The following is a 26,484-nucleotide window of genomic DNA, read 5'->3' on the forward strand; positions in this document are numbered from 1 at the left end:
GAGGAAAATATATATACATATACATACATACATACATATGCAACAATGATGTATATTACATCATTGTTGTAATGATGAACATATATATATATACATACATACACACACACACACACATATATATACTGTGTGTGTGTGTATATATATATATATATATATATATATATATATATATATATATATATATATACACACACACACACACACACGCGTATATATACACACACACATATATATATATATATATATATATATATATATATATATACATACATACATACATACATACATATATATATATATATATATATATATATATATATATATATATATATATATATATATATATAGCTAGAGCGAGAGAGAGGGGGAGAGAGAGAAAGGGTGTTGTATACAAAGCAAGGTGTTGTATACAAAGCAAGGACCTTCCTGGTAATACATGAACGCGGCACGAAACACGCCCCTCTTCATCATCACTGGCACTCCCACAATGCAGCGGGGTAATGTATTAACATGGCGTCAATGCTTGCTGTTTTGACCAGGGCCGTGGGATTTGAAAACATTATGTAGACCAGAACCATGGAGGTAGCTAAACAATAATTTCGAATCAACTTAAGAGTTCGAAAGTAAGTCAGTGCGTGCTCTGTTGTGTTGCAACGGTTTAAGCGTCTCCTTTGTGTTTTTTATGACTTGCTGCTGTGTAGTAAGTGAGTACCAGTATTATTTATTTCCCGTAGCTAGCTCAGGCGGACGACCGGGCATCGCAGCTAACCTCAGTAACATTACGGAGAGGGCTAACAACGTACTCTGCAGAGCAAAACAACCCCAGGAAGTAAGCGTGAAGCATTCCCATAACGTAAGACGGTACATTTAAGCTTTAATGGTAAGCTTTTTAAGTTAATTCTATTTTAACGCACAATTTTCTCTGCGTGATGGCATCCCCCTCCCTTATTTGTTGCTCGGAAGTTTAGCTAACTGTGTGTGTTAGCTTTCGGTGTTGTGTTTAAGTTTGTTTTTCTCTAAACTGAAACACACCGAAGCCCCAATGAGTAGTAATGTCTGCAACCCCTAACCTGTGGTTTACTGTAAAACGAAATTAATCTCCAACTGCGATAGTGGAGGTGGATTTCCAGGAACAGACCTGGGGGAAAAGCAATCAGGGTGGTAAACTGTCTATTTGGCATTTGTGTTTGATCTAAAAACGCTAGTTTGATTACGTTGGAACTACGATGCTAAATTTTGTTTGATTAATTTCGGCATTTTATAGACAAATTGGTCTGTTGCTTTATGACGAATGAAAATGATCATTAGCAGCAGTGTGGAGCTCTGTGCTAAACGATTTATGTTTTAACTGAGAATATTACAAACGAGCTTTATAAATTGTACTGTATGTGCATATCTGTCATAGTTTTTGTTTAGTGTTCTCACACCAAGATATTTTAGTTTGATTTCATAAAAACTTGTTGATGTGGTCACTTGGTAACTTGGCTCTGGGATTTTCTGTGTTCAGCGTGAACAATGCATAATAAAAATGATCTGTTTGAACTCTTAAAGACAAAGTTAAAGTTGCTCTGTAACGCCCCCCCACTCATCTTTATTACTTTTAAACAATTACTTTTGTTTAAATCCTTTAAACAAAAGAGTAAAAGGTAAAGATCTGACCCAAAATTCACTCAACACTTCCTTATTTATTTATAACTTGGTTATTCACCTTTTTAATGAGTCAAAGTCAACTCTTTTAAAAATAAAGGGAAAAAAAATCTGTTATTGCAAAAAAAAAGTTTTAAATAAACAATAAACTAGCAATTATGAACTCAGAGAAAAATCTTGAGTTACTAGTTCAAAGTTTACATATGCACTGGGCTAGTCAGCTTCACCTGAATTGTTAAAACAATGCACAACACATTATTTCACTGCAGATACAATTTATTTCTTCTTCTTTTCCTAGACTTTGGGTGGCCTGCCTCCCTGGCCATCTTCAGTGTGGTGTTGACTCCACCAGGAATAAGAGCAGAAGAAAAAAGGGATGGATGAGTCCTTAAGTCCAGTAAAGCCAGTCAAACAGTCTCAGCTCAGAGGAGCTAAAGCTTTATCCACTGAGAAATCAAATAAAGAGACTCTTGTGCAGAGAGAGGGTCATAAGTCTGCAAGCCGCAGCAAAGAAAACAGCACGACTGCCAAGGATGAACATAATATAGGCAGCCAGGTTAGTCGTGGGCAAGGCAAGACTTCTACAGATACTCCCCAGGACAAGAGAAGAGGTCGGCCATCCAGATTGAGTAGGCTGACTGGAAGAACGGGTTCTGGGGAGAGAGGCAAAGGAAAAGGGGCAAGCTTACAGCAGCACCTGGTGCCACAGGCTTCTGAGTCCAGAACATCTCTTTCTGCAGACAGCAGCCCCTCAGCAAACAAAGAGAGCAGCTCTTCTGTAGTGCCTGTTACCCCTGACAAAGGGCTTACAGAGCAGGCTAGGAGCTCTACTAGAGCCCTAGCAAAAGAAAAATCCCAAGGTGGGTTGTAAAGCATTTTTCCTGAAATGAAGAAGTCTTCTTCATCAAATAGAGCTCCAGTAAAGTGCTTTGTGTTTGCTGTTTTTTAGTGTTGAAAGCCGCAACACTGATGCATCAGTCTGTGCAAGAGGGCCCAGAGGTGAGGCCCACTGTGGAGGAAGGACCTCTCACAGAGCAACAGCTGGGCCTCCGACAGGCAGAGGAGCGTCTCCGCAGAGACTACATCTACCGACTGCTGAAAGTGAGAAAACCACTCAGTATAACCTTTGTATACCAAATTTTAATAATATGTATCTAATAGGTCCAGAGTAGCTAAATTACTAGACAGTGCAATAATTTTTTTTAATTTGCATTTTTCCACATGTATAAAAATTTTAAAAAGCCACATCTTAATTTGAATGTGTTCATAACTTTAGTTTTGAGATACATGTATTTTTATGATACACTTATTTTCATAAACAGCAGCACAAATGAAAATATCCAAATGGAATGGCTCTTCTGTAAATAATAAAGGGTTAACTAAAGCTTGAGGACATTTTGGCAGTAAGGTCTTGCCTTTACATTGGAACAAATCAGCTTACAATTTAGCTATAAAGCAGATTGCTACTGTACTATAATAATTATCTAATGGTATAGTTAAATTAAACATGGGAAAAAATAGTAGCACACAGGCAGATCATGTGTTAAATCTCATTTTCATTTTTAGTGCTAATCTAAATGTGATCGTTCTAATTAAACATTAATGCACTGATCATTAATGGCTAATCATTTCTGTCTCATATAAATGGGGGAAAAAAAGACTAAAAGGCTCATTCTAAGAGAAAAGTCTGAGTAAACTCTCAAGATTGAACTCAGTTTAAACTGGACACATTATCGTATTTTTCTACCATTTGGACCATGGTGAAGCCCCTCAGTTCATCTAATTGGCTGCTCCTCTTTAAAAAACAAAACAAACCCAAACGGTTCACTGTCTCTAAGGTCATACTTAGCAAAGACTGCCTGAAGCAGATTCTAGAGTAGTTGGAAGGTTTTGGCTGATAGGAATTTCCTCTACATAAGCTGAGCTTATTTTTATGAAGCCCTGATAATGTTTGATATGAACATTCAGTTTTTAAACAGGATGTATAACAGAGGATCTGTTCTTCCTAATTTTCGCTATTTCATTCTTCTGTTACTTTGAGTCATTTTCAGAATGTGTGTTTTTGTTTTTTTTTGTACTGGGCACTTTAAAAAAAAAAAAAAGAAAAAAAAAAAAAATCTCCACCCAGCATGGCAAGGTGAGATCCACTGTTTAATTATAAGCTGGAGGATCCAAATAACAAATCCCCCACATGTAGATAACATAAATTGATTGCCTATGTCTTTGTTTTTACAGCAGTCCCCTGAGTACCCAAATTACCAGTACATATGCAAGCTGTGCTCTGTGCACATTGAGAACATTCAAGGAGCACACAAACACATCAAGGAAAAGAGACACAAAAAAAACATAATGGTAAGTACTTGTGATATGCTAGTGTTTATCTGAGTGGACTGATAGGAAGATTTTAAAATAGTTTACACATTCTGCTTGTGACATGTTAGGAGAAACAAGAGGAAAACGAGCTGCGTGCCCTGCCACCTCCTTCTGCTGCTCAGCTGTGGGCTGTCAATGCCGCTGTCCTAGAAACTGCCAGGCAGCAAGGGATATCAGAGGAAGACTTTGAGATTCGAAAGACAGTGGTCAGCAGGATGGAGATCATTATACAGAAACACCTCACAGGTTGTATGATGTGATCGCATCCAGTCAATTCCTTGATTTTATCTTTATTGACAGTTGGCAGTCTTTCTGTGAGAGTTATTCTGTCTGACGTTGATTCTTTGGTTTCCAGCTTGTTCGCTCCGTCTCTATGGTTCGTGTCTTACCCGTTTTGCCTTCAAGACAAGTGATATCAACATTGATGTCACCTACCCTCCCTCAGTAAGTCTGCTGCTAATAGTTTGCAATCCATTTACTCTTAACACAAAAGCACAATGACAGCAGTGACCTTTTCTTATGTCTGTTCAGATGACACAACCTGAAGTCTTAATTCAGGTGCTGGAAATCCTCAAAAACAGTCGTAAGTTTTCTCAGTTGCATTTTATATTAAGTTGATGTGCTTGTTATTAGGCTGTATATAACTCCAGATTAGCTGAACGCTGTTTCGGGGTTTTTTTTTCTCCCCCATCTGCATTTTTTGTTTTCAATTTGGCTGAAACCCATCATTTAAAAAAACAAAAACAAACAGTAATTGATTGTTTTCTCCCTAGCCGAGTTTTCTGAGGTGGAGTCAGACTTCCATGCCAAAGTACCTATCGTGTTCTGTCGGGATGTTAGCAGGTGAGCATTAGCAGGATCTCTTTTTGTCCCTCCATGTTGTATGTCTATGACACAGCATTATCTTCAGTGACAGAGAATAAGTTAAATGTAAGGCTAGGTAGTAGAGTAGCCTAGTAGACTGGGAAATTTTAAGTAAAGGTTTGAAATAACTTAAACAATCTAGTTCAAGAATTCGGTGCAAAAGTTTAAATTGATTTTGAATTTTCTACAATCCACAATAAGATCAAAATTATACACACAGCCTTAAATACAGTCCCGATCAAAAGTTTAAGACTACCTGAAAAATGGTAAATCATATTTTGCATGGTTGGATCTTAACAAGGTTCCAAGTAGAGCTCCAACATGCAACAAGAAGAAATGGGAGAGAGATAAAAAATAATTTTTAGAGCATGCAATTTATTGAAAACGCTCAAACTAAAAAAGGCCGTTTTACACCTGATCAAAAGTTTAGGACCACATGCCTTTAAATGGCCAAATCTGTGCAAAAATATGGAGTCATTGTCATTTTCTGTCAGGTAGTCACTGATGGCAAAGACAAAAAATATGTTCCACTTTTCTAATGTGGTCGGGTTGTTGAACTGCATAAGCAGGGTCTTTCACAGCACGCCATCGCTGCTGAGGTGGGGCTCAATAAAACAGTCATTTGGAATTTCTTAAATTATCCTGACGATTATGGAACAAAATTTCACCAGTAGTGAGCCTGACGATCCTGTTGGCTGTCCTTGAAGAAACTGGACAATCCTCGATCGGCGTTACTGGGTCTGCAGTCGGCACCAGCGTTACTGGTGCTGACTGCAGGTTCCAAGTAGAGCTTGTTCTGCAGTCGGCACCAGCGTTACTGGTGCTGACTGCAGCCCCATAACTATCAGACGGCATCTGAGAAAGGGCTTCAAAAACATTGTCTTCAGAGGCCTCGTCTCCTTGAATGCCACAGAACTGGCCATTTGGACTTTCCAAGAGAGCACCAAACATAGAATGTTTAAAGGTGGAAGAAAGTTTAAGTGTTTGATGAGAAGAAGAAAAAAAAAAAACCTTCATGGTCTGATGGATCCCACTTGCAATGTTTTCTACGCACCACAGTCGAGGGGGGCCCATAATGGAATGGGATGCCTTTTCCTTCAGTGGAGCAATTGAGGGTTCTGGAGGTGCAGGAATGTCAAACGGCTGTTGGCTATGTCCAGATGTTTCAGAGAGCATCTTTCGTGACTGAGGGCCCTCCTCTGTGTGGTTATGACTGGGTTTTTCAACAGGACAATGCTACAGTACACAATGCCCGCAGGACAAGGGACTTCTTCCAGGAGAATCACAGGTTTTTTGGAGGTGTGGTCCTAAACTTGAACAGCTGTAAAACATCCTGTTTCAGTTCAAGCATTGTTTTAATCTCCTAAGACCCAACCTTGTTAAGATCCAACCATGCAGTAAATGACTTTTTTTTTTTGCTTGCTATTTTTCAAGTGGTCCTAAACTTTGGATCAGCACTTTATATACATCCAGCCCAGTAACATTTAGATAAATGTCGGTTTATCAAGTTGCACCTTGACCAGATGGTTTTGGTAGTTATCAACAAGCATCTGAGATAATTTTGACTCTATATTTGACTGTTCTCCTTGGCAGAATTGGTACCTGGCTTTTAAGCACAGCTGTAGGTAAATAAAAGCAATCCCAAATCATAAGCAATGCTTCACCGTGCTTGTGGTGCACTTTTGATAGAAGTTTTTCCATTCCTCCCACCCACACTTACCTTTCAGAATTGTGGTCAGAAAGTTCAGCTTTTGTTTTTATCAGATTGGAACACATTTTCTCTTATGCCTTTTGGAGAGTTGATGCATTTCTTTGTAAGCTGTAACCAGTTTTTTGTTTGCTTTTATCCACTTTGATGTATATGATATATCTAATGCCTTTTTAAGTGGTTTTTAAAAAACAAAAAACTGACTAATACCTTTCGACCGCTAGACTTTGATGCTTTTTAGGCTCTTGGCAAACCATGACTTCTGCTGTAGCAGAAAACAGTGAAGATCAGGACAGCAGCTGACCTCTATTTGGGGTTAATCAGAGTCTCTTAATTGATGGCAGGCATGTTCCCAGGAAGTCTGTTGTAACACCTTTTGATTTATCACAGTATTAGTTTAAGGATGTGGACACTTATGCAACAAGCTTAATTTTTTGAATATATTTTTTCCTAACAACTTTGTTTTTCAGTTGAATTGTAAAGGCTTCTAGGTCACATTAAAAATGGGAAAAGTGTATACACTGTTTATGTCCACTGTATATATTACAAAAATAAATATGAAAATTCTAAAGTAAGTTGTGAATTATCAAAATGTATCAAGTGCCCTACCTATATAAAGCCTGTGTGTGGGAAATCACTGAGGCCTGCAGTCTGGTATTGTTTTTTGTTTTTTAATGTGACCTCTTTCAGATCATGAGCCAGTGAGACATTATGACAGTTAGAATTTGGTCCAGCTAATTGTCATCTTCCCCCACCTCTGTTTCTTCACAGTGGTCTGATGTGTAAAGTGAGTGCAGGAAATGATGTTGCTTGTCTTACGACCAATCATCTGGCAGCCCTGTCTAAACTGGAGCCCAGACTGATTTCATTGGTGTTGGCCTTCCGCTACTGGGCGAGGGTAAGCCTGTTTCTGACACTCAGAATGCATACACCTAATACATGTATCATTTGTTTAGTTCTCAGCATGTTGCAAAAGTATCTTTGTGTCATGATAGTTGATAATTAATGTGTTTATGAAATGACACAAAGGATATAGTGGATGTTTTGGATATGAAAACTGACGGACCAGAAATAATGATGATGTAATGGAAGTGTTTTTTTTTGTTTTTTGTCTTTTTTCTTTGTTGTTTTTTTAAAATCTCTTGTTAAAAGAGTTATTTTCAACCTCATTTGTGTACAAATATAAAACTTATATGCCCAAATGGCAAACACAGATGATCTGTTAATGTATTGTTTGGACCAAAATTAAAATTTTTGCTTTGATGTTTCGCTGAAAGCTAAAATAGATTTTTTTCTTCTTTTATGTATTTATCCACACAGTTGTGTCACATTGACTGCCAGGCTGAAGGTGGCATCCCTTCATACTCCTTTGCCCTCATGGTGATCTTCTTCCTGCAGCAGAGAAAAGACCCTATCCTCCCTGTCTATCTGGGCCCCTGGGTAAGTTACTGAGAAAGGGCCACTCTGTATCTGTGCTCCTTGGCAAATAACCAACCTTAAACAAAATTATTTTTAAATCCCTTTATATTTTAGAACCTGGAATAGGGTTGGGAGATATAGTCTCAAAATTGTATCTGAGATTTCTGAGAGTATTTCCATAAAGTCTGCGACAATGAGATTTTTGAGAGTATAGAAAAAAAATACAGAACAATGATTGGAGCATAAAGCTTCCGAGCAGCAGCAGTTATAAGTACAAGTGAATGAAGGGCATTTACCATCTTCAGTGAGTTACTGTCGTTAATGACACTTTACCTATTTCAGTGTGAAATGTATTGACGCAGCAGCATCAGCATTATAGTGCAGTAGTAGTGATGCAATATTATACCAAGTGACACAGCATACCTCAAATATAAACACAAAGGTAACCACCGTAGTGTTTTTTAATTCAGTTCAATTCAATTTTATTTATATAGCGCCAAATCACAACAACAGTTGCCTCAAGGCGCTTTACATTGTAAGGTAGACCCTACAATAATACATACAGAGAAAAACCCAACAATCATATGACCCCCTATGAGCAAGCACTTTGGCGACAGTGGGAAGGAAAAACTCCCTTTTAACAGGAAGAAACCTCCGGCAGAACCAGGCTCAGGGAGGGGCGGGCATCTGCTGCGACCGGTTGGGGTGAGAGAAGGAAGACAGGATAGAAGACATGCTGTGGAAGAGAGACAAAGATTAATAACAAGTACGATTCAATGCAGAAAGGTCTGTTGACACATAGTGAGTGAAAAGGGTGACTGAAAAGGAGAAACTCAATGCATCATGGGAATCTCCCAGCGGCCTATTGCCTGTTGCAACGTAAACTAAGGGAGGATTCAGGGTCAGCTGATCCAGCCCTAACTATATGCTTTAGCAAAAAGGAAAGTTTTAAGCCTAATCTTAAAAGTAGAGATAGTGTCTGTCTCCTGAATCCAAACTGGAAGCTGGTTCCACAGAAGAGGGGCCTGGAAACTGAAGGCTCTCCCTCCAGCCTAGAAATAATAGATTTTCAGTGGAAATCTTAAGTAAACATATAACTGCTTAACCTTTTAGTTTAAGAATAACTAAAGTAACTTAACTGTGTAATGCTTCAGGAGCCTGTACAGTAGTGTAATACAGTGGGGCAAAAAAGTATTTAGTCAGCCACCGATTGTGCAAGTTCCCCCACTTAAAATGATGACAGAGGTCAGTAATTTGCACCAGAGGTACACTTCAACTGTGAGAGACAGAATGTGAAAAAAAAAATCCATGAATTCACATGGTAGGATTTGTAAAGAATTTATTCGTAAATCAGGGTGGAAAATAAGTATTTGGTCAATAACAAAAATACAACTCAATACTTTGTAACATAACCTTTGTTGGCAATAACAGAGGTCAAACGTTTACTATAGGTCTTTACCAGGTTTGCACACACAGTAGCTGGTATTTTGGCCCATTTCCTCCATGCAGATCTTCTCAAGAGCAGTGATGTTTTGGGGCTTGTCGCCGAGCAACACGGACTTTCAACTCCCGCCACAGATTTTCTATGGGGGTTGAGGTCTGGAGGACTGGCTAGGCCACTCCAGGACTTTCAATGCTTCTTACGGAGCCACTCCTTTGTTGCCCGGGCGGGTGTGTTTTGGATCATTGTCATGTTGGAAGACCTAGCCTCGTTTCATCTTCAAAGTTCTCACTGATGGAAGGGGGTTTTGGCTCAAAATCTCACGATACTTGGCCCCATTCATTCTGTCCTTAACACGGATCAGTCGTCCTGTCCCCTTGGCAGAAAAACAGCCCCATAGCATGATGTTTCCACCCCATGCTTCACAGTAGGTATGGTGTTCTTGGGATGCAACTCAGTATTCTTCTTCCTCCAAACACGACGAGTTGAGTTTATACCAAAAAGTTCTACTTTGGTTTCATCTGACCACATGACATTCTCCCAATCCTCTGCTGTATCATCCATGTGCTCTCTGGCAAACTTCAGACGGGCCTGGACATGCACTGGCTTCAGCTGCGGAACACGTCTGGCACTGCGGGATTTGATTCCCTGCCGTTATAGTGTGTTAATGATGGTGACCTTTGTTACTTTGGTCCCAGCTCTCTGCAGGTCATTCACCAGGTCCCCCCGTGTGGTTCTGGGATCTTTGCTCACCGTTCTCATGATCATTTTGACCCCACGGGATGAGATCTTGCGTGGAGCCCCAGATCGAGGGAGATTATCAGTGGTCTTGTATGTCTTCCATTTTCTGATGATTGCTCCCACAGTTGATTTTTTCACACCAAGCTGCTTGCCTATTGTAGATTCACTCTTCCCAGTCTGGTGCAGGTCTACAATTCTTTTCCTGGTGTCCTTCGAAAACTCTTTGGTCTTGGCCATGGCGGAGTTTGGAGTCTGACTGGTTGAGGCTGTGGACAGGTGTCTTTTATACAGATGATGAGGTCAAACAGGTGCCATTCATACAGGTAACGAGTGGGGGACAGAAAAGCTTCTTACAGAAGACGTTACAGGTCTGTGAGAGCCAGGGATTTTCCTTGTTTGAGGTGACCAAATACTTATTTTCCACCCTGATTTACGAATAAATTCTTTACAAATCCTACCATGTGAATTCATGGATTTTTTTTTCACATTCTTCACAGTTGAAGTGTACCTCTGGTGCAAATTACTGACCTCTGTCATCATTTTAAGTGGGGGAACTTGCACAATCGGTGGCTGACTAAATACTTTTTTGCCCCACTGTATATTAAAACTAGTGGTGCAACGGCATGTACGAACGAAGGCATATATGAGCAGGAAAAGTTTAAAGTTATGGCTGAACTGTCCCAGGCATCTTTTGTTGCCCAACTACAAACGGGTGGACCTCCAGGTCAACGGAAAGCTACATGACTGCTCATTATATCACAGCGGAGTGGTAAATATAAAGCCCTGTACTGCCCTATATTGCACCTTAATTTGTTTTTATATAATTGCGTGGAATAAGTCTTGAGTTGAATGTTTTTAATAGGCAAAAAATACTTAAAAGGTTAATAAGTAAATGTTAAAATTTTGTCTTTTTTGCTGATCTGAAAATTGATCCGATCCGTGACTTAAAACCGTGATCCGAACCGAACCGTGAGATTTTTGATCCATTGCACCACTAATTAAAACTGAAAAATGTTCAGTCTTGGGTTCAGTTTTTTAACCCGCTGTGGTAAGCGGTAAACCCACCATGTAACCACATCAACAATTTCCATCCACTGTTTGCACTCTGCAAGTGCAACTTGCAAGTAAGGTTACACATTAAAGAACACAAATGCATAGTGTTACTAGAGCAACAACAAATTTTGACATCATATGACACTTTCACATCTTGTCAAAGTTTTTACCAGTGGTAGCAGGGCCCAGACAGTGTAATGTTGACAGTGTCTGAGCATCTAATGGACAAAATGACCCACATTTTCTGTCTGTGTGTCTTCAGGATAGTTTGGTTTTAAAAAAACAATCCCACATGGCTCGAGTCTCTATTTGGAAACTAGGTGTAAATACAAGACGTTGATGGAGAATTGTATCATTCTTGTCACCAATGGACACATTGATGCAAAAGTACAACATTAAAAATATCCTGTGTTGTTGCTTAGATTATCTCATCAGACTTTTTGTGCACTATGCTGTATGCTTTGCATGTGTAATAACGAAAACTCTTCTGATGCTGTAAATCATTAGTTTTCTTTAAAGATGCCTACCTATATTATACCTATGCATTTATCAGAAGGTAATGATAAACTCACTGTTTATAAAATGTTTAGCAGATCTTTTTTCCTGTTAGTTTTTAAAAAGATAAATAAAACAAATAAAATAGGTTTTATGAGACTTGTTGCAGTTTTACCATGTGGTTACAAATGTGGATGACACAGGGTGCTCACTGAGATTCATTGCTTTTTAATAGTGTAAGGTCTAAAAACATCCCCTGCAGAACAGGATATGAGAAGGTGTCAATTCTAGTGGCAGTAGCTTCTCTATGTGAGTGACGGAGCTACTTGTCGTGCTGGTTAAACAAGTAATGCCACACTAATGATGCACACCTGCTATAATGACATTGAGTAACATACAGAGATTTTATAGCTTTTTCACACTTAAGTTGTAATCTGTCAAATTTTAATTTGATCTGGCATCCAATCATTAGGAAAAACAACATAATCAGGGTATATTGGTCCTTTCCTTTGCTGTATTGCATTATGGGCCTCTCTCAAAACTCACATTCACTCGCTGATTATTTCAGTTCAAGTAAACATGACTGAATCATCCAAGAAGCTTCTTCAGTTCTAAAAGTAAAGAAGCTTCTCGAATAAGAGGTGAAACCTCTTCAAGGAAACTTGAAGTCCAGACATTTTACTTTTCAAGCTCCTTAGACAGGAAGAAGAGTAGTTCTTATATACCCGTCAAACCAAACTGTTTGTGGATCGTTTGGTATAAACGGAAAAATATTTCTTGGAAAGGATGTTGCTTATGAATATTTTAAAAGTATTTTTGATGCTTTAAGCACATCATCTCTATAGCTCATGTTTCCAAAACTGGGCAGCTAACAATCTAGAGTGAGAAGTGGCATGGCAGGCTAGAAAAATATACATTTAATCTGCAGTTAGGTGATCTTTTAAGGCTGCAAAGCAGAAATATGGCTTTGCAGCCTTAAAGTGTTTTTTGGGGATTTAGACATACAGTACTGTGCAAACGTTTTAGGCCACCTTTTATTTCTTTATATTTTGCTAGGAAATGGTAAAAAGGTATAGTGATTTATTAAAATGTGCAAATATACAACATTAAAAAAAACCCTATAGTTCCTCTGTCTGAATTAGGTGATGAGTTTGGGGAAAAACTACAGGTTTACAATGGTTTGGTTTGTTTTCACATAGAGAAAAATTCAAGTGAACTCCAAGCCAATCAAAATGTGTCAGTCTGCTTATTAGGCAGATGTATCTGGGGTGGGAGCAATAAAAGTAATACAGGAAGAAAGTGCTGTGTGAGAAAAGTGAGAATTTACATTCATTTCACAGCTAGTTGCAAGCCCTTACAGAGCTTTTACATTTATAGTGCAGAGCACTTTCCCACATTGAGAATAAACAGCATATTTTGCTACAGGACACTTTCTTAGCTCGGGCTGGGGTCACTTTCACGCCACAAACACACCACTCGAGTTCATTTGGAACCGTTTTGAGATCACCCCCTCCAAAGTGTCTCTGTGCGGTTGCTTTGGTCAACACCCAAGTGTGATTACTGTGTTTACACCTAAACAAATAAACCACACCAAGGGGAAAATGAACAGGGTTTGATTTAGGCTACGTCCACACTAATGCGTTTTCGTTTGAAAGCGCATCGTTTCCTCTTCGTTTTGGCCTCCTGTCCACACTGAGACGGCGTTTTCCTCAAGGAAAAACGCAGCGTTTTGAAAACGCTCTCGAAAACGCATACATTTCAAAACGGAGCTGTCCCGCCGCAGTGTGGAGACTCGAAAACGCAGACTTTCTAAAACGATGACGCATTTTAGTCATGTGATGCAGTCATGTGACCAATTAAACAAAGATAGCGGATGGCATTATACAGCAGTTGTTTTCATTGCTCTCAATTTTGACAGCCCTAAAAATGATTAATATCAGTTTGTACATGCTCCAGATAGCTTTTCTTCAAATTCTTTAATTCTCACTCGCTTTCGCGCATGCGCAGTACTGGAACGTAAGCGTTTTGGGCCGTTTCAATGTGGATGCACAACTCTGTGAAAACGACGGAAAAAACGCTAGTGTGGACGCGGAGCGTTTTCAGGCGAAAACGCCGTTTTCAAATCTATCCGGGCTAGTGTGGACGTATTTGGTCAGCCTTAAACTGACCAAACCAGTGTGAAAACATTCTAAGAGAAGCTTGCTTTGTTTTGTTACCTGTTATGATCCCACAGCACCTCAATAATGTTGGGATCTGGCTCTGTAGGGGACATTCCATGACTGGCAGTGTTCCATTATGTATTTTTCTATCTGTTTGAATTGACTGCATTGGTTTTTGGTGTCATTATCATGCTGAAAATTAAATTGTTGCCAAACATTTCCAGATGGTACTGAAATCTGACAGTATTTTTAGTGTTCATAATTCCATTAGTTTTGACAAAATTCAAACACTACTGGCTGGAATGCAGCCACAAATCATGGCGGGGCCTCCGCTGTGTTTTACTGTAGACACTCCCGTGTTGACAATGATTTGAATCGCAAATTTAAAAATCAGATTCATCGCTCCATAAGACCACTGATTTTCAGTCAGGCTTCTGCCTTTTGACCTTCTTTGCAATGTATCAAAAGTACGACAGTAGTAAATATTAGTAAAAATATAGCTGTGATATCAGATTCTACGGGTTAAACTGGCTCTTAAAAACAAGCTAGTGATCTCTTTGCTAACTGTTTTACTTTGCTTCTACTCTCTGTTATGTTTGGCTTTGCTTTTCTCCTGCAGATTGAAGGCTTTGATGTCAAACATGTGGATGAATATCATTTGACTGGAATTACAATGGACATGTATGTCCAGTGGGAGCATAGACATCCGACCTCTACCGAAGGACGGGGAGAGAACAGAAATGAGGCCAGGGGAGAAGGCAGGGCCAAACCTCAACACCGCAATGATGCCCCTAACTCAGGGGGCTTGGTAAGATTGGTTTTACCTAACTCAGTGACAGTGTTGATACTCTCACTTTTGCCCCTGGGTTTTGCACTAACCATAGCTGCTTTCACCTAAAGATCCGCCTAACCTTCAACGTGGGTAAAGATGTTGCGCTGGGCCAGTTATGGTTGGAGCTTTTGCGTTTCTACACACTGGAATTTGCACTTGAAGAATATATCATCAGCATCCGCTTAAAGGACCTCCTCTCTAGGGAAGTGAAGAACTGGCCTCGCCGCAGGCTTGCTATCGAAGGTAAGAGATAGTTCTATTGCAAAACTCACTTTCCAAGCATAGAGAAATTGAGAAATTCATTCATTCTTATGTTTCTAGATCCGTTTGCCTTGAAGAGGAACGTTGCTCGAAGCTTGAACAGCCAGATGGTCTTTGAGTACATCCAAGAGCGTTTCAGAACAGCTTACAAATACTTTGCTTGCCCTCAGAAAAAGGGCACTGGAGGACACCAAACAAAGAAGAAAGCAAGGGCACAGGGTGTAAAATTGGAAGAAGCTGGGAAGAAAGAGCCTTCATCTACGAACAAGGATGAGAATAACATCAAAGCAGAAAAAAGCCAGAGTGTTCAAAGAGGGCACCAGGGCTCAAAGGAGGATGAAGAGCCTGACAGTGATGATGAAGATGGTTCAGATCCATCCAAAGAAAGAAATGAGAGCACTTTAGACACCCGCCTCATGGACATGCTTCTCAGTGAGGGAAACACACCTTCCTTCTCCCCCAATGGCCTGCTGGACAGTGACAAGGAAGGAGAAGAGGAAGAGGAGGATAACGGAGTTTCAGACGATGACGGGCCTGTTGCACCAGATGATCTGCACTATGTGTTTGACAAGATGATTTTCACTTGTGGAAAGGTAAATAGTAATTAATGTCATCCATCCATTGGATAAATATTTGTAAATGCCTTAGCAAGGCACAACATTTTGTATGTAATGTAGTTTGAGATAAGGCTTCTGACCTGTTTATAATAGAGATCCATTAAACTTGTTGCTGTAGTATAGAAGAAGCATCATCTTAGCTGCTCATGCTACATAACTGTGTGGTTTGCGTGTTCTCCCTGTAGCTTTGTGGGTTATTTTCCACTTACTCCGGCTTCCTCAAACACATGCATGCTAAGTTAATTAGTGATTGTGAATGAGAGTGTGAGCGGTTGTCTGTCTCAGTGTTAGCCTTGTGGTAGACCTGAGACCTGTCCAGGTTGTACCCCACCTCTTTCCCTTTGACAGCTGGGAAAGCTTCAGAATAGGATAAGAAAGTGAATGAATGAATGGATGGGTGGATGGATGAGTTGGTGGGTCAGTAGTTTTGAATTGGTTTATTTATTTGAAAGTCATGTGAATGCCTTGTTCTCAAGTTATTACAATGTAGGATTTTGAAGTTGATAATGTAGGTGTGTCTACTTAGAGGCTGAGGGGTAGCATTGGCAGTTTCAAGTATTTTTAAGATTGCGACAATATGACTTGCTTCAGTATTTGGACACATTAAAGCAAACATAAGGAAATATTTTCAAGCTTTGCAATACGTGACATTCGGAACTGTTACATAACATTAAAGCTGTTCCCGGACATCGTTAATTTTCCTGTTCCAGCCTCCAACTGTCGTATGCAGCATTTGCAAACGAGATGGTCACCTGAAGGACGAGTGCCCTGAAGACTTTAAGAAAATCGAGCTGAAGCCTCTGCCCCCTATGAATGACCGCTTCAGAGAGATCCTCGATGGCCTCTGCAAACTATGTTACTGTATGTAACATTGCACTTCTAACTTGTTTCACTTTAGCATTTTCCTGCAAGGAATCATTTTGCTTGTATAGCCATTATCTTTGAGTAAAATAAAAACCCATCTTCCCTTCAGTATATGGTGGGCAGCTGGCAAATACCTTATGATTATATGTGATCAAAATGTAAAGACTCTACAAAGCTTAAGAAAAATATCAAAAATTCCTTTAATATACGAGAAAACAAATAGCATCAAAAGCAGATAATTCTCATCTTGTGCAGTCTGAAACCAGTATTTCAGCAGTTGTTAAAAAAGAAAAAACTTCAATAATTAAGGCATCGTTGTTTCTTTCTGTGTGTGTGTGTGTGTGTGTGTCTGACTGATCTGCTGTGTGTGTGTGTGTCTGATCTGCTGTGGTAGTTGAATTGTCACCTACACATGCTGAACAGCAGAGGAGGGAGCAGATCCTTGCTAGCCTGGAGAGGTTTATAAGAAAGGAATACAATGGTGAGCCTGAAACAATCTACTGCAAACAAAAGTCTCAAATATTTCTCTCCGTTTCCTTGGTAACTTTGCTGTGTAGTGTTACAGTGTGTTTTGCACAATTTAAGTTAAAAGCTGTTGAGCAGTTGACAAGACACAATATACTGAGGAATACATTCAATGTGAAGCAACTGTTGAGTTCCATGAACTTAATGAGTATTAGCAGATTTAGTAGAATTGATAGAAATGAGTTTAGAGAGTACAACATCACTGTGAGAACACTTTAAAACTTTTTGGTTTTCTTTTTAAAACGTCCATGTTTCCATAGAAAAAGCCCAGCTTTGCTTGTTTGGATCTTCCAAAAATGGCTTTGGATTCCGTGACAGTGACCTTGACATCTGCATGACTCTGGAGGGCCATGAAACTGCAGAGGTTAGCAGACAAAACATTCAGATGCACTCACCTGAATAAACACATGATCATTATTTCATATGATCAGTGTTTAATTAATTTTTTTGGATCTGTCTGAACAGAAGCTGAACTGCAAAGAAATCATTGAAGGCCTTGCAAAAGTGCTCAAGAAGCATACAGGTCAGTTAAAGTGTTCCTATTATTTCCCCCTGAATAATTATGTAGGAGACTCCTCTCTGTGTGGAAAAACTGACTTTAATCTCATAATTTCCATCATCTCAGGTTTGAGGAACATCTTACCTATCACCACAGCTAAAGTGCCTATAGTGAAGTTTGAACACAAACAGAGTGGTTTGGAGGGGGATATCAGCCTTTATAACACACTGGTGAGTGGAAGATGCCCTCAATATGACTGTTGTCATGTAATGTTATAAGAGATGTTTTATATTGTCAAATATGTTGCATTATAAATTAATTTGGAGGATTCTTCTTTCTAGGCTCAACACAACACCAGGATGCTAGCTACATATGCGGCTCTGGATCCACGTGTGCAGTTTCTGGGATACACAATGAAGGTCTTTGCAAAGGTATGTGAAAATTGACAATCTGGGTTTGTAACCAGAGTACTCAGGCTGAGTATTCAGTGATCTACGATCCTTCTTGGGTGTTTTCAAAGAAGCACAAATTCAGTATTTGCAAGTGATCTCCCACCCCATACCAGTGGGAGTAACAGAACCAACACAGCCAGTAAATGGAAGCTGTATAAAGACTCATCAGCATTGAGACCAGTGCATAAACAAAACCAAAAAAAAAAAGAATATTAAAGTGCAGTTATATAAAAGATGGTATGTATACAATGATGCTCAGTATACAAATAAACGCATATCCACCTGCATGTTTTCAAACATACATGAGCTTATTCTTCTGATGTCTGCACTTGAATTTGGGAACGGGTTTTACAACAAATGCAGGGTTTTCTTCCCAAAAAAATTTGGAAATCTCACTGAAAGCATAACACGTGTATGTTAGTGTGTTTTTATTTACCTTTATTTAACGTTGAAATCAAATCTGTTTTACAAGGAAGAAAATGCAACAGAAAATATAAGATCTATAACATGATTTAGTGTGCCCTCTTACAAAAAGCCTTCACCACGAGTGTCGTCTCTTCCTGTAGCTAACCCACTTTTTGTCCTCACAGCGCTGTGACATCGGTGACGCTTCCAGAGGGAGCCTCTCTTCTTATGCTTACATCCTGATGGTGCTTTACTTTCTGCAGCAGAGGCAGCCACCTGTCATTCCTGTCCTGCAGGAGGTATTTACCACTGATTAACTCAGTCAAGTGCTGTGCCTGAAACTTAAAGAGGCTTTTTTAAAAATTATTTTTGCGTTGAATTTCATGAAGTAAATAGCTCTAAATGATGTGTGATGTCTTTTTAGATCTTTGATGGGAATACTGTTCCTCAGCGGTTGGTAGATGGCTGGAACGCTTTCTTTTTTGATGACCTTGAGGATCTGGTGAGTTGGAAAAACAAAAAACAAAAGAGTTTTGCAGGTTAGCAACCGCGTTAAAATGTCTTATGGCAATTATTTAGGAAAATCATTTAAAAGTAATACCTAAGTTAACTTTAGTCTCAGCGTTCCCTGGGGTGTAAAAACCACATATATCGAATAATTAGTCAAATCTAATTAAACAACACACACACAAAAAAGCGGCAAGTACAGTTTGTCTTGTAATGACTCTGGAATTAGTTTCCTCTGTTCTCACAGCGTCGTCATCACTTAGAGAATCAGCAGAACACAGAGTCTGTGGGAGAGCTGTGGCTGGGACTTCTACGCTTTTACACTGAAGAGTTTGACTTCAAAGAGCACGTGATCAGCATTCGTCAAAGGAAACGCCTCACCACGTTTGAAAAACAGTGGACCAGCAAATGCATCGCTATTGAAGGTTCTCACATGGCTCTGCATCTCCGTAAGCTTGATTTGCTTCCAGACTCAGTTGTTTTCATCCCACTGATATGCTCTTCTTCTTAGATCCCTTTGATTTGAATCATAACCTCGGTGCTGGAGTTTCTCGTAAAAGTAAGTGCCTGCCATACCCGATACAAAAATATCTTATTGATGCATTCTGTAGAGTTTGAAAACTTGTCTTTGGTTATGATAAAGTTTCCTAAAACCTCTGTCAAGTTATGGCGTAATTTTGGTGGTTGAACAATCTTAGACAATTCTTGGGTTTTATTTCCTTTTTTCGTGTCAGTTTAGCCGCCTACTGGGTTCAAGCAACTTTGAAATAACGGAGTAGCCAGTCTTACCTTGTGCTATAAAGGCTCACCCTCTACATCATTCTCATCCTCTTATTATCTTTTATGTTGATCTTAGCAGCATTTTTTTTCAGTTAGTCTCCCCTTCTGCAGTTGTTGCCTGTAAAAGCAGGCAACAGTCAGCAACAGTCTTTGGACACCAATGCTCTAATATGTACACCGTGTACACGTTGCTTGCAGCTTTTCATTTCCATTGTAGATTAGCCCAGAGGATGAGGCTGGTTGAATATTTGTGCACCTGCACCCACACTTACAGTTGTTCACCTGTTGAAGTCATTGTACTTTGATGCTTGAAAATGAACAGAAGAAGAACCTGAGCAACTCTGAAAAAGGACAAATTTTGATGGTTTAGAGACTAGATCAAAACACCAGGTCCTGTCAGGTTATGATAGTAATATAAATACACACACAATCACAGTGTAGCAGCATGTGTGGTTGCAGGACGATCTGATATCCTCTTGTTGGTGTTGTTCCCTCGTCATCATAAATAATGTTGTTCCAGGTTCAACATTGCAAGTGACCAATCACCTTCTCCTGACGTCATCCGCGACCTTGAAAAAAACAAACGCCTTCAAAAAATCTACTTCACTTGTGAGAAGAGAAACCGCCTCTGTAAGGACAATATGTATAATGCTTACCGTTTATTAAAGTAAAGTATCCTGAAATTCAAAGAATTAAGTTCCTGGATCGGCGGACAGAAGCGGTTTCTCTTCTCGCAAGTGAAGTAGATTTTTTTAAGGCGGTATTTTTCAAAGGCACAAAAGGGGGACGTCACAACAATGTGATTGGTCACTTGCAATGTTGAACCTGGAACAACATTTATTATGATGATGTGGGAACAACACCGACACGAGGATATCAGATCATCCATGGTTGCACATCAGCAGATCAGGCAGAATGCTATTCTGATTCCCGTCCATTGTTGAAAACAAATTTAATGGGCACCAAAACCATAGACTATATGTGAAACATAAGTTTTGTCATTGTGATGTCAGCCATTGCTTTCTGGTCCTGAAGTCTCAACATTAGTGCTTATATAAAGTTGTTACTTGTGAATCCACTGTGCATTTAGTGAAAATGAGCCGTAGCAAACAGTGCCACCTACAGTGTCAGGACACTTGTCAAAGTGGCCACACTCCATCCAAACGAATATTAAAAATAAACCAATAACCTACCGTACAGTTGTTATGAAGGGGAAATATGTAGACAAATGTCAGGATTCTATGTAAATCGATTCAGAACTGCTCTGGGCCTGGGTACGTCTGCAGAAGCTTGCTTTGAAACTGTGAAAATGCCCTGTTACTTATGCTGCCTCTCATTCCTCCACCAGTGACAAACTTCATCATGAAGGCATTTATAAACGGGAGAAAGTTGTTTGGAACTCCCTTTTATCCCGTCCCGGGCACTGAAGTGGTAGGTCATTCATGTAACACAGTTGAATGTTCAGACTTTGACTGCTGTCTGCTGTGTATCCCAGCTTAATGGGGTTTTGTCTTTCGAATGTGTTCTGTTCTGTTGCAGGAATACTTTTTTGACTCTAAGGTGCTGACAGATGGTGAATTGGCTCCTAATGACCGGTGCTGCAGGATCTGTGGAAAGATTGGACACTACATGAAGGACTGTCCAAAGAGACGCAGGTGGTCCCCTCTTAAGTCACAGAGATTTATCTCTCAGTTGGCTAGATTTCCGAGAAAAAAATAAATATGCTCAAATACGAAGAACTTCTCTCAGTTGTTTTCTCTCACATCTTAAAAAATACAACTAAAGCTGTGGAGGGAACTGTCCAAAAGAATGTGATCTTGACAGCCACCCATCCACTGAGACCATTTCTCATGAAATTTCCATGAGCAATAGAATAATCAAGAGAATGGCCAGTTGTATCTCTCAGGAAGATTGCAGTTTGTTTGTTTGTTTGTTTTTAAACAAAAGAGTGGTAAGCAACTTCTTTTGTTGTCTACTTGTCCAGTTTCCTCAAGTTTTTTCTAATGGGTACATTGCACACCCAAGCATATGCCAAGTTTTTGGCTAATAGCATGCTGGGATTCACCTTGTTGGTGCAAACATTGTATTTGTGGTTGTCAAACTGTGTTAACTTTGGTATATTTTTGTAGGTTAAAGTAAACAAATGGGAACTAATGCTGTGTTTTGGGACAGGCCAGTATTACCAAAGTACCCAAAGGTACAATTTAAAATTGGTTCTTGTCTGTCATCTGTTATGTGTAGACATCACACTGGTTCTTCCGTTGCTTTAAGCTTCTTTTTAACTGTTGACTGAGAAAGGGGCTTAACATACTAAAAAACATTTCTCTGAAAATGGTCAGGTACAAGGACAGGACCAAAGATGAGTCACAAAGCAGCCATTGTCCTAAAACCTTTGAAAGACCTTCAGGAAGCGTGGAGACCATTGTTCAGGATACCTTACAAGAAAGGCAGGCTCACTGACAACAAAATGTAAAGAAGAGAGCGGTGGCTCAAGGCTTTTGCACAGCACTGTACAGTACAGAATATAATATCATAACTTTGAATAGAAAAATGTTAGGCCCCAATCAACCAGCCATGGATGTTAAAGTACGAAGTCAGTGCACTGGACGTAAATTAATTTCAACTATCAAACTTCAGATATATATTTTCAGTCAAAGTTGTTTTTATTTGACTTGTACTAAATCTGGCATGTTTTCCATACCTTCTTGTGGTGACATGATTTTTTTTTGAATTTTTTTGTCAGAATAAAAAAGAAGGAAAATGAGAAAGATGAGGACATCAAAGAGGAGGAACGAGAGCCAAAGGATCGACGTTGCTTCCAGTGTGGGGACATGGGGCATGTACGGCGAGACTGCCCTGAATATCGTCACCTCAAACAAAGAGCTGCCGGAGCACCAGGTCAGCACAAAAAAAAAAAAGCTTATTTTTTTTCCCTTTGAAGTTGCGTATGAAAATGAATATTTGTCAGGATGGTGTTTCCGTTTTGCGTAACTACTTTTAAGTCCCGGTAGAATTGCTACAACATAAGCTAGCGCAATAATTTTTTTTGCATAGGAAACAGGAGGAGTTGTACATACTTCTTACGCATTCAGCTTGTCTTTCTGTATAGTTTCTGAGATGCTTAGAACTCAAGTTGCACTGTTGGAAAAAGTTTATTTTGCTGCACATGCTGTTTTGTTTTTTTTTGTTTTTTTGCAAATTTGCATAATAATATTTATTTTCGTTTTTCATGCTGTATATAAAAATTGGTGTATGGCAAAAATAACACTATGAAGACACTCAAAATACATTTTCTTTGGTTGGAAACTATTTTGTGCAACTTTTTTGTATTTACAGTTTTGAGGTATATACCTCTGAAATTTCTGTAACTAGAAATATGTGTTAAAAAAACAAAACAAAACAAAAACGATTTTCCATTTTTTTTTGTAGTTTATTGCACTTTTTTGCAATTTATGCAGTTACTATGGACTTAATGCATACATTTATAAAATCTTGGGATATAACTTTGTATTGATGTATAGCAACTTGAAATACTCCCTAAAATGGGACTACAGCATGTAAAAATATAACGATAAGCTCGGGCGGGCTTAGTTCTATGGTAGGTCTTAAAGGGTTAATATTGAAACAAACATATAAAGAAGGTAAATTATTCCCTCCAAAAAATGTATAAATTCTAAACGTGCTAATCAGTGTGTGCATGATTTCTCTGCCCATCAAAAAAGTCACCTGCGTGAATATCATTGGTTATTGGAGTGGCAGTTGTCACTTGGGAGATTTTTACATATCGCCCAACCTTATTATGAGTCTCTTTAAAATCTTATATATCAATGTATGTAAGTGCCCTAACAATTGTTGATTTTGAGTTACACATCAGATATTCTCTGCAGTGGGAACTCAAAGATGGCTTATATGGCTTTTTATTCTTTTACAGCTTCTCACATGGTGCGAACTATAGTGAGCTCTCAGTCCATCCCTATTCCCCAGACAGCTGCAGACTGTCCTGGAAGGACCAGACAGGCCTCAGAATGTGTAAGCACAACAGTTAACCTTCCACACTACGCTTTCAAAATAATCACTGACACTGGCTACCACAGATGTGACAGAAGTTCATAAGTGATGCATATTCAACACTGAGATGTGATTTTCTTTTCTTTTCTTTTTGGTACCAATTCCAGTTCTGAGAACTATAAATGGCAGCATGTAACAACATGTGATCAGCTTTTCTTTAGCGTAGTTTTATTTTTCATAATGAAGGAAGTTATTAAACTTTGCAATGTCTCTCAAACTACTGTAGGTCATAGGATCTTCTCTCACTTAAACAGCTGAAAATTAAGTGCATGCTTCTGGAAAGAGATGCAAATAATTAACAGAAAATAAGTTTACTGGGCATATTCAGTTCAGTTTCATTTATACAGTGCCAAATCACAATAACAGTTGAATCAAGGCAGTTTAAAGGAGGTAAAGAACCTACAATAATCCCAATGATTATATTTTGCCATAAAAATAAAAAAGATTGTAGTTAGTGTGATTTATGAATGAATTTAAGAAAACATGGTCTAAAGAGTCGTCACTTTTATATCTAAATCCAAAAATCACAAACAAATAAAATTAGAACTTATTTGCACATCACTTGTTCAGATTGCTGATTTTTAACTTCTTCCTTTTTTTCCCCCTTTCTTCCTAATAGTCTGATAGTCGTCAGACTCCACCCTACTCACCACAGCCCACTGCTGTCCCCCCAAGTTCCACCCACTCCAGTTCTACTCAGCCCTCCCACACCAAGACCAATTCTGCTGGTCCCCACAAGCAGTCTGCACATCCCCAGGTCCCACTCTCTCTCCTTAGCTTTCCTACCTCCCACCCAGGCCAGTATCACCCAGGTGCACTCACTGCACTGGGACTTCTTCCCACCCACCAACACCAGTCACACCAGTCCCAGGGGCAGTCTACTCACCCAGTCCACCTTCCCTCCACCTCCTGGCCTATCCATGGACCAGTCCTCACCTCGTCCTCTCCCACTGCCCCCTCTCCGCCTGGCATGAAATTCGCCCTGCGTTCAGCATCTGGGAACGGGAGTCCCACAGGTTCAGGTGGAAACCCCAGCCCCATGAATCTGAATGACCCCAGCATAATCTTCGCCCAGCCGGCGGGGAGACAGCTGGGCATCAGCGGGCCAGGACGGGAAGGACACTGGCACAACCACTTGGCACAACCTGGGTCACTCATGGGCAATGGCACTGTAGTCAAATCAGGTATTCACTGGGTGATTTGGGGACACCATCTGTCTGTGTGGGATTCTGTCTCTATCTTTATCTTTAAATAAAAGCATCAAACCATTTCTTATTTTATTACACCATCACCTGACTCTAGTGCTCAGGTATAGCTGCTTTAGTCTGCACTTTCTTTACAGAGAAAATCAAGGAATTCTTTCATTCAGAAGTAAATCTGGAGTTTTTGTTCCAGGATGACGTTTCGGATTTAGGTTGTGTATGTCTTAGGAAACTGCAGATCTCAATCACAGCTAGGAGAGGCTAAAGAAAATGGTGCAAATGTAGAGGAAATGTTACCAAATCCTCATGAGTTTGTAGTTGTCAGAAAGATTGTGCATGAGACTGAGGATTGTTTCTTGACCCTGACAATTTAAAAATGTTAGTGAAAAGAACGAGGTTCACAGGAGCGGCAGTCTACCCGAGCTCTGAGGCTTGTCAGTGTCAGTTTCATACACTTAGCTGTTTTAGTTTGTATTTAGTTGTTTTTTTTGTTTTTTTTATTTTCTATGATATTATAGTAGTCATAAGCATTTCAGAAGTTTTGATGATTTTATTTGTAAATAAATCAAATGTATGCAAGTAGTCAGCGTTTTCAGTGTTGACCCTTCTGCAGTTCCCTGTGGCATGCTGTTTTCAGCTTGTTAGTCTAATCCTGATTACTACCTTATGGGTGCCGCACCCACAGAACACCATTTGAGTTGCAAAATCTGCACTAGGATTAAAATTCTTACCGGTACCGATTGTCTCTTTTTGACAGTTACAGAAAGATTTTTTTCCCCTTTGTCTACAGAGTCTGGCCACCCGGCTTCATTTGTAGCTGTGAGCCAAGGCTCTCGGTTATGGGAGCACAATAAAACCCCTCAGTACACACTGTCTCCATCCTGGCCCTACAGAATGCCCCAGAACTTCATCCAGCAGGGCAACGGAGGCTACCAGCATGGTAAACCCTTTGTGGCCCAAGGTTAGATATGATGAACAGCAATGCTTTTTTATTACTTTTGGAAAAGAGACATTTTTTTTCTAAGGGATTTCTTTTCTCTTTGTTTAGGTTCTATGATGCATCCGAATCCCAACTTCCCACTGGTCCCTCATGTCCGGCATCCAGTGAATCTGAATTTCATCCAACAGAAGAAGTAAACTGGCATCTTTTTTTAATCAGGCTTATGGTCAGTAAAACAACGCATAAAGCATCATTTGATCACAAGACAATTTTTAAAATGAATTTTATCATTTTTGTACAGTTTTTAAGTTTTACTTTTTGTGTCATTACATTGATTTGTGATACAAATGTCAAATATTTTAATACCCCCGTTTTTGAGGGGGTCCAAAAAGTGTTTTTATTTTATGTGTAAAGTAAGGAGGACAAATGTAAACCTTTATTTTTATTAGCTTTATTCATACTTTGCTTGCCACAAGATGAAGGCTTTGAATAGATGTTTGTTTTAAAAACAATCTAACATGTCACCCTAAGTATGTAGTGCCAAAAGCATTGATAGCAAGAAAAAAGGGGAAAAGTCTTAAATAATAATAATAAAAAAAGCTATAAAAAAAATAAACAAAAAAGCAAAC

At 39.4% G+C, this 26,484-nt stretch overlaps 1 protein-coding gene across 5 annotated transcripts; it reads left to right on the plus strand.

Moving 5' to 3' along the window:
• The first annotated feature begins 477 nt into the window (after nt 1-477).
• Nucleotides 478-26,484, plus strand: tut4 (terminal uridylyl transferase 4). Of its 5 annotated transcripts, XM_085137872.1 has the most exons (31): nt 489-626; nt 738-883; nt 1,949-2,510; nt 2,600-2,751; nt 3,886-4,002; nt 4,092-4,269; nt 4,379-4,467; nt 4,555-4,606; nt 4,797-4,866; nt 7,367-7,493; nt 7,916-8,035; nt 14,523-14,711; nt 14,804-14,978; nt 15,057-15,589; nt 16,324-16,474; nt 16,872-16,958; nt 17,263-17,366; nt 17,468-17,525; nt 17,628-17,731; nt 17,843-17,932; nt 18,544-18,657; nt 18,783-18,860; nt 19,113-19,290; nt 19,377-19,424; nt 20,994-21,076; nt 21,185-21,300; nt 22,389-22,543; nt 23,577-23,674; nt 24,333-24,897; nt 25,706-25,876; nt 25,964-26,484. In XM_085137872.1, the coding sequence occupies exons 3-31, from the start codon at nt 2,027-2,029 to the stop codon at nt 26,050-26,052; spliced, it is 4,575 nt and encodes a 1,524-aa protein (XP_084993998.1). In that variant the 5' UTR covers nt 489-626; nt 738-883; nt 1,949-2,026; the 3' UTR covers nt 26,053-26,484. The 5 variants fall into 5 exon arrangements, with proteins under 5 accessions (XP_084994000.1, XP_084993998.1, XP_084994001.1 ...); XM_085137874.1 differs by lacking the exon at nt 738-883 and having other exon boundaries at nt 478-500; XM_085137875.1 differs by lacking the exon at nt 25,964-26,484 and having other exon boundaries at nt 24,333-24,470; nt 25,706-25,851.

Source organism: Neolamprologus multifasciatus, chromosome 17 (assembly GCF_963576455.1).
Source record: "Neolamprologus multifasciatus chromosome 17, fNeoMul1.2, whole genome shotgun sequence".
Lineage (NCBI taxonomy): Eukaryota > Metazoa > Chordata > Actinopteri > Cichliformes > Cichlidae > Neolamprologus > Neolamprologus multifasciatus.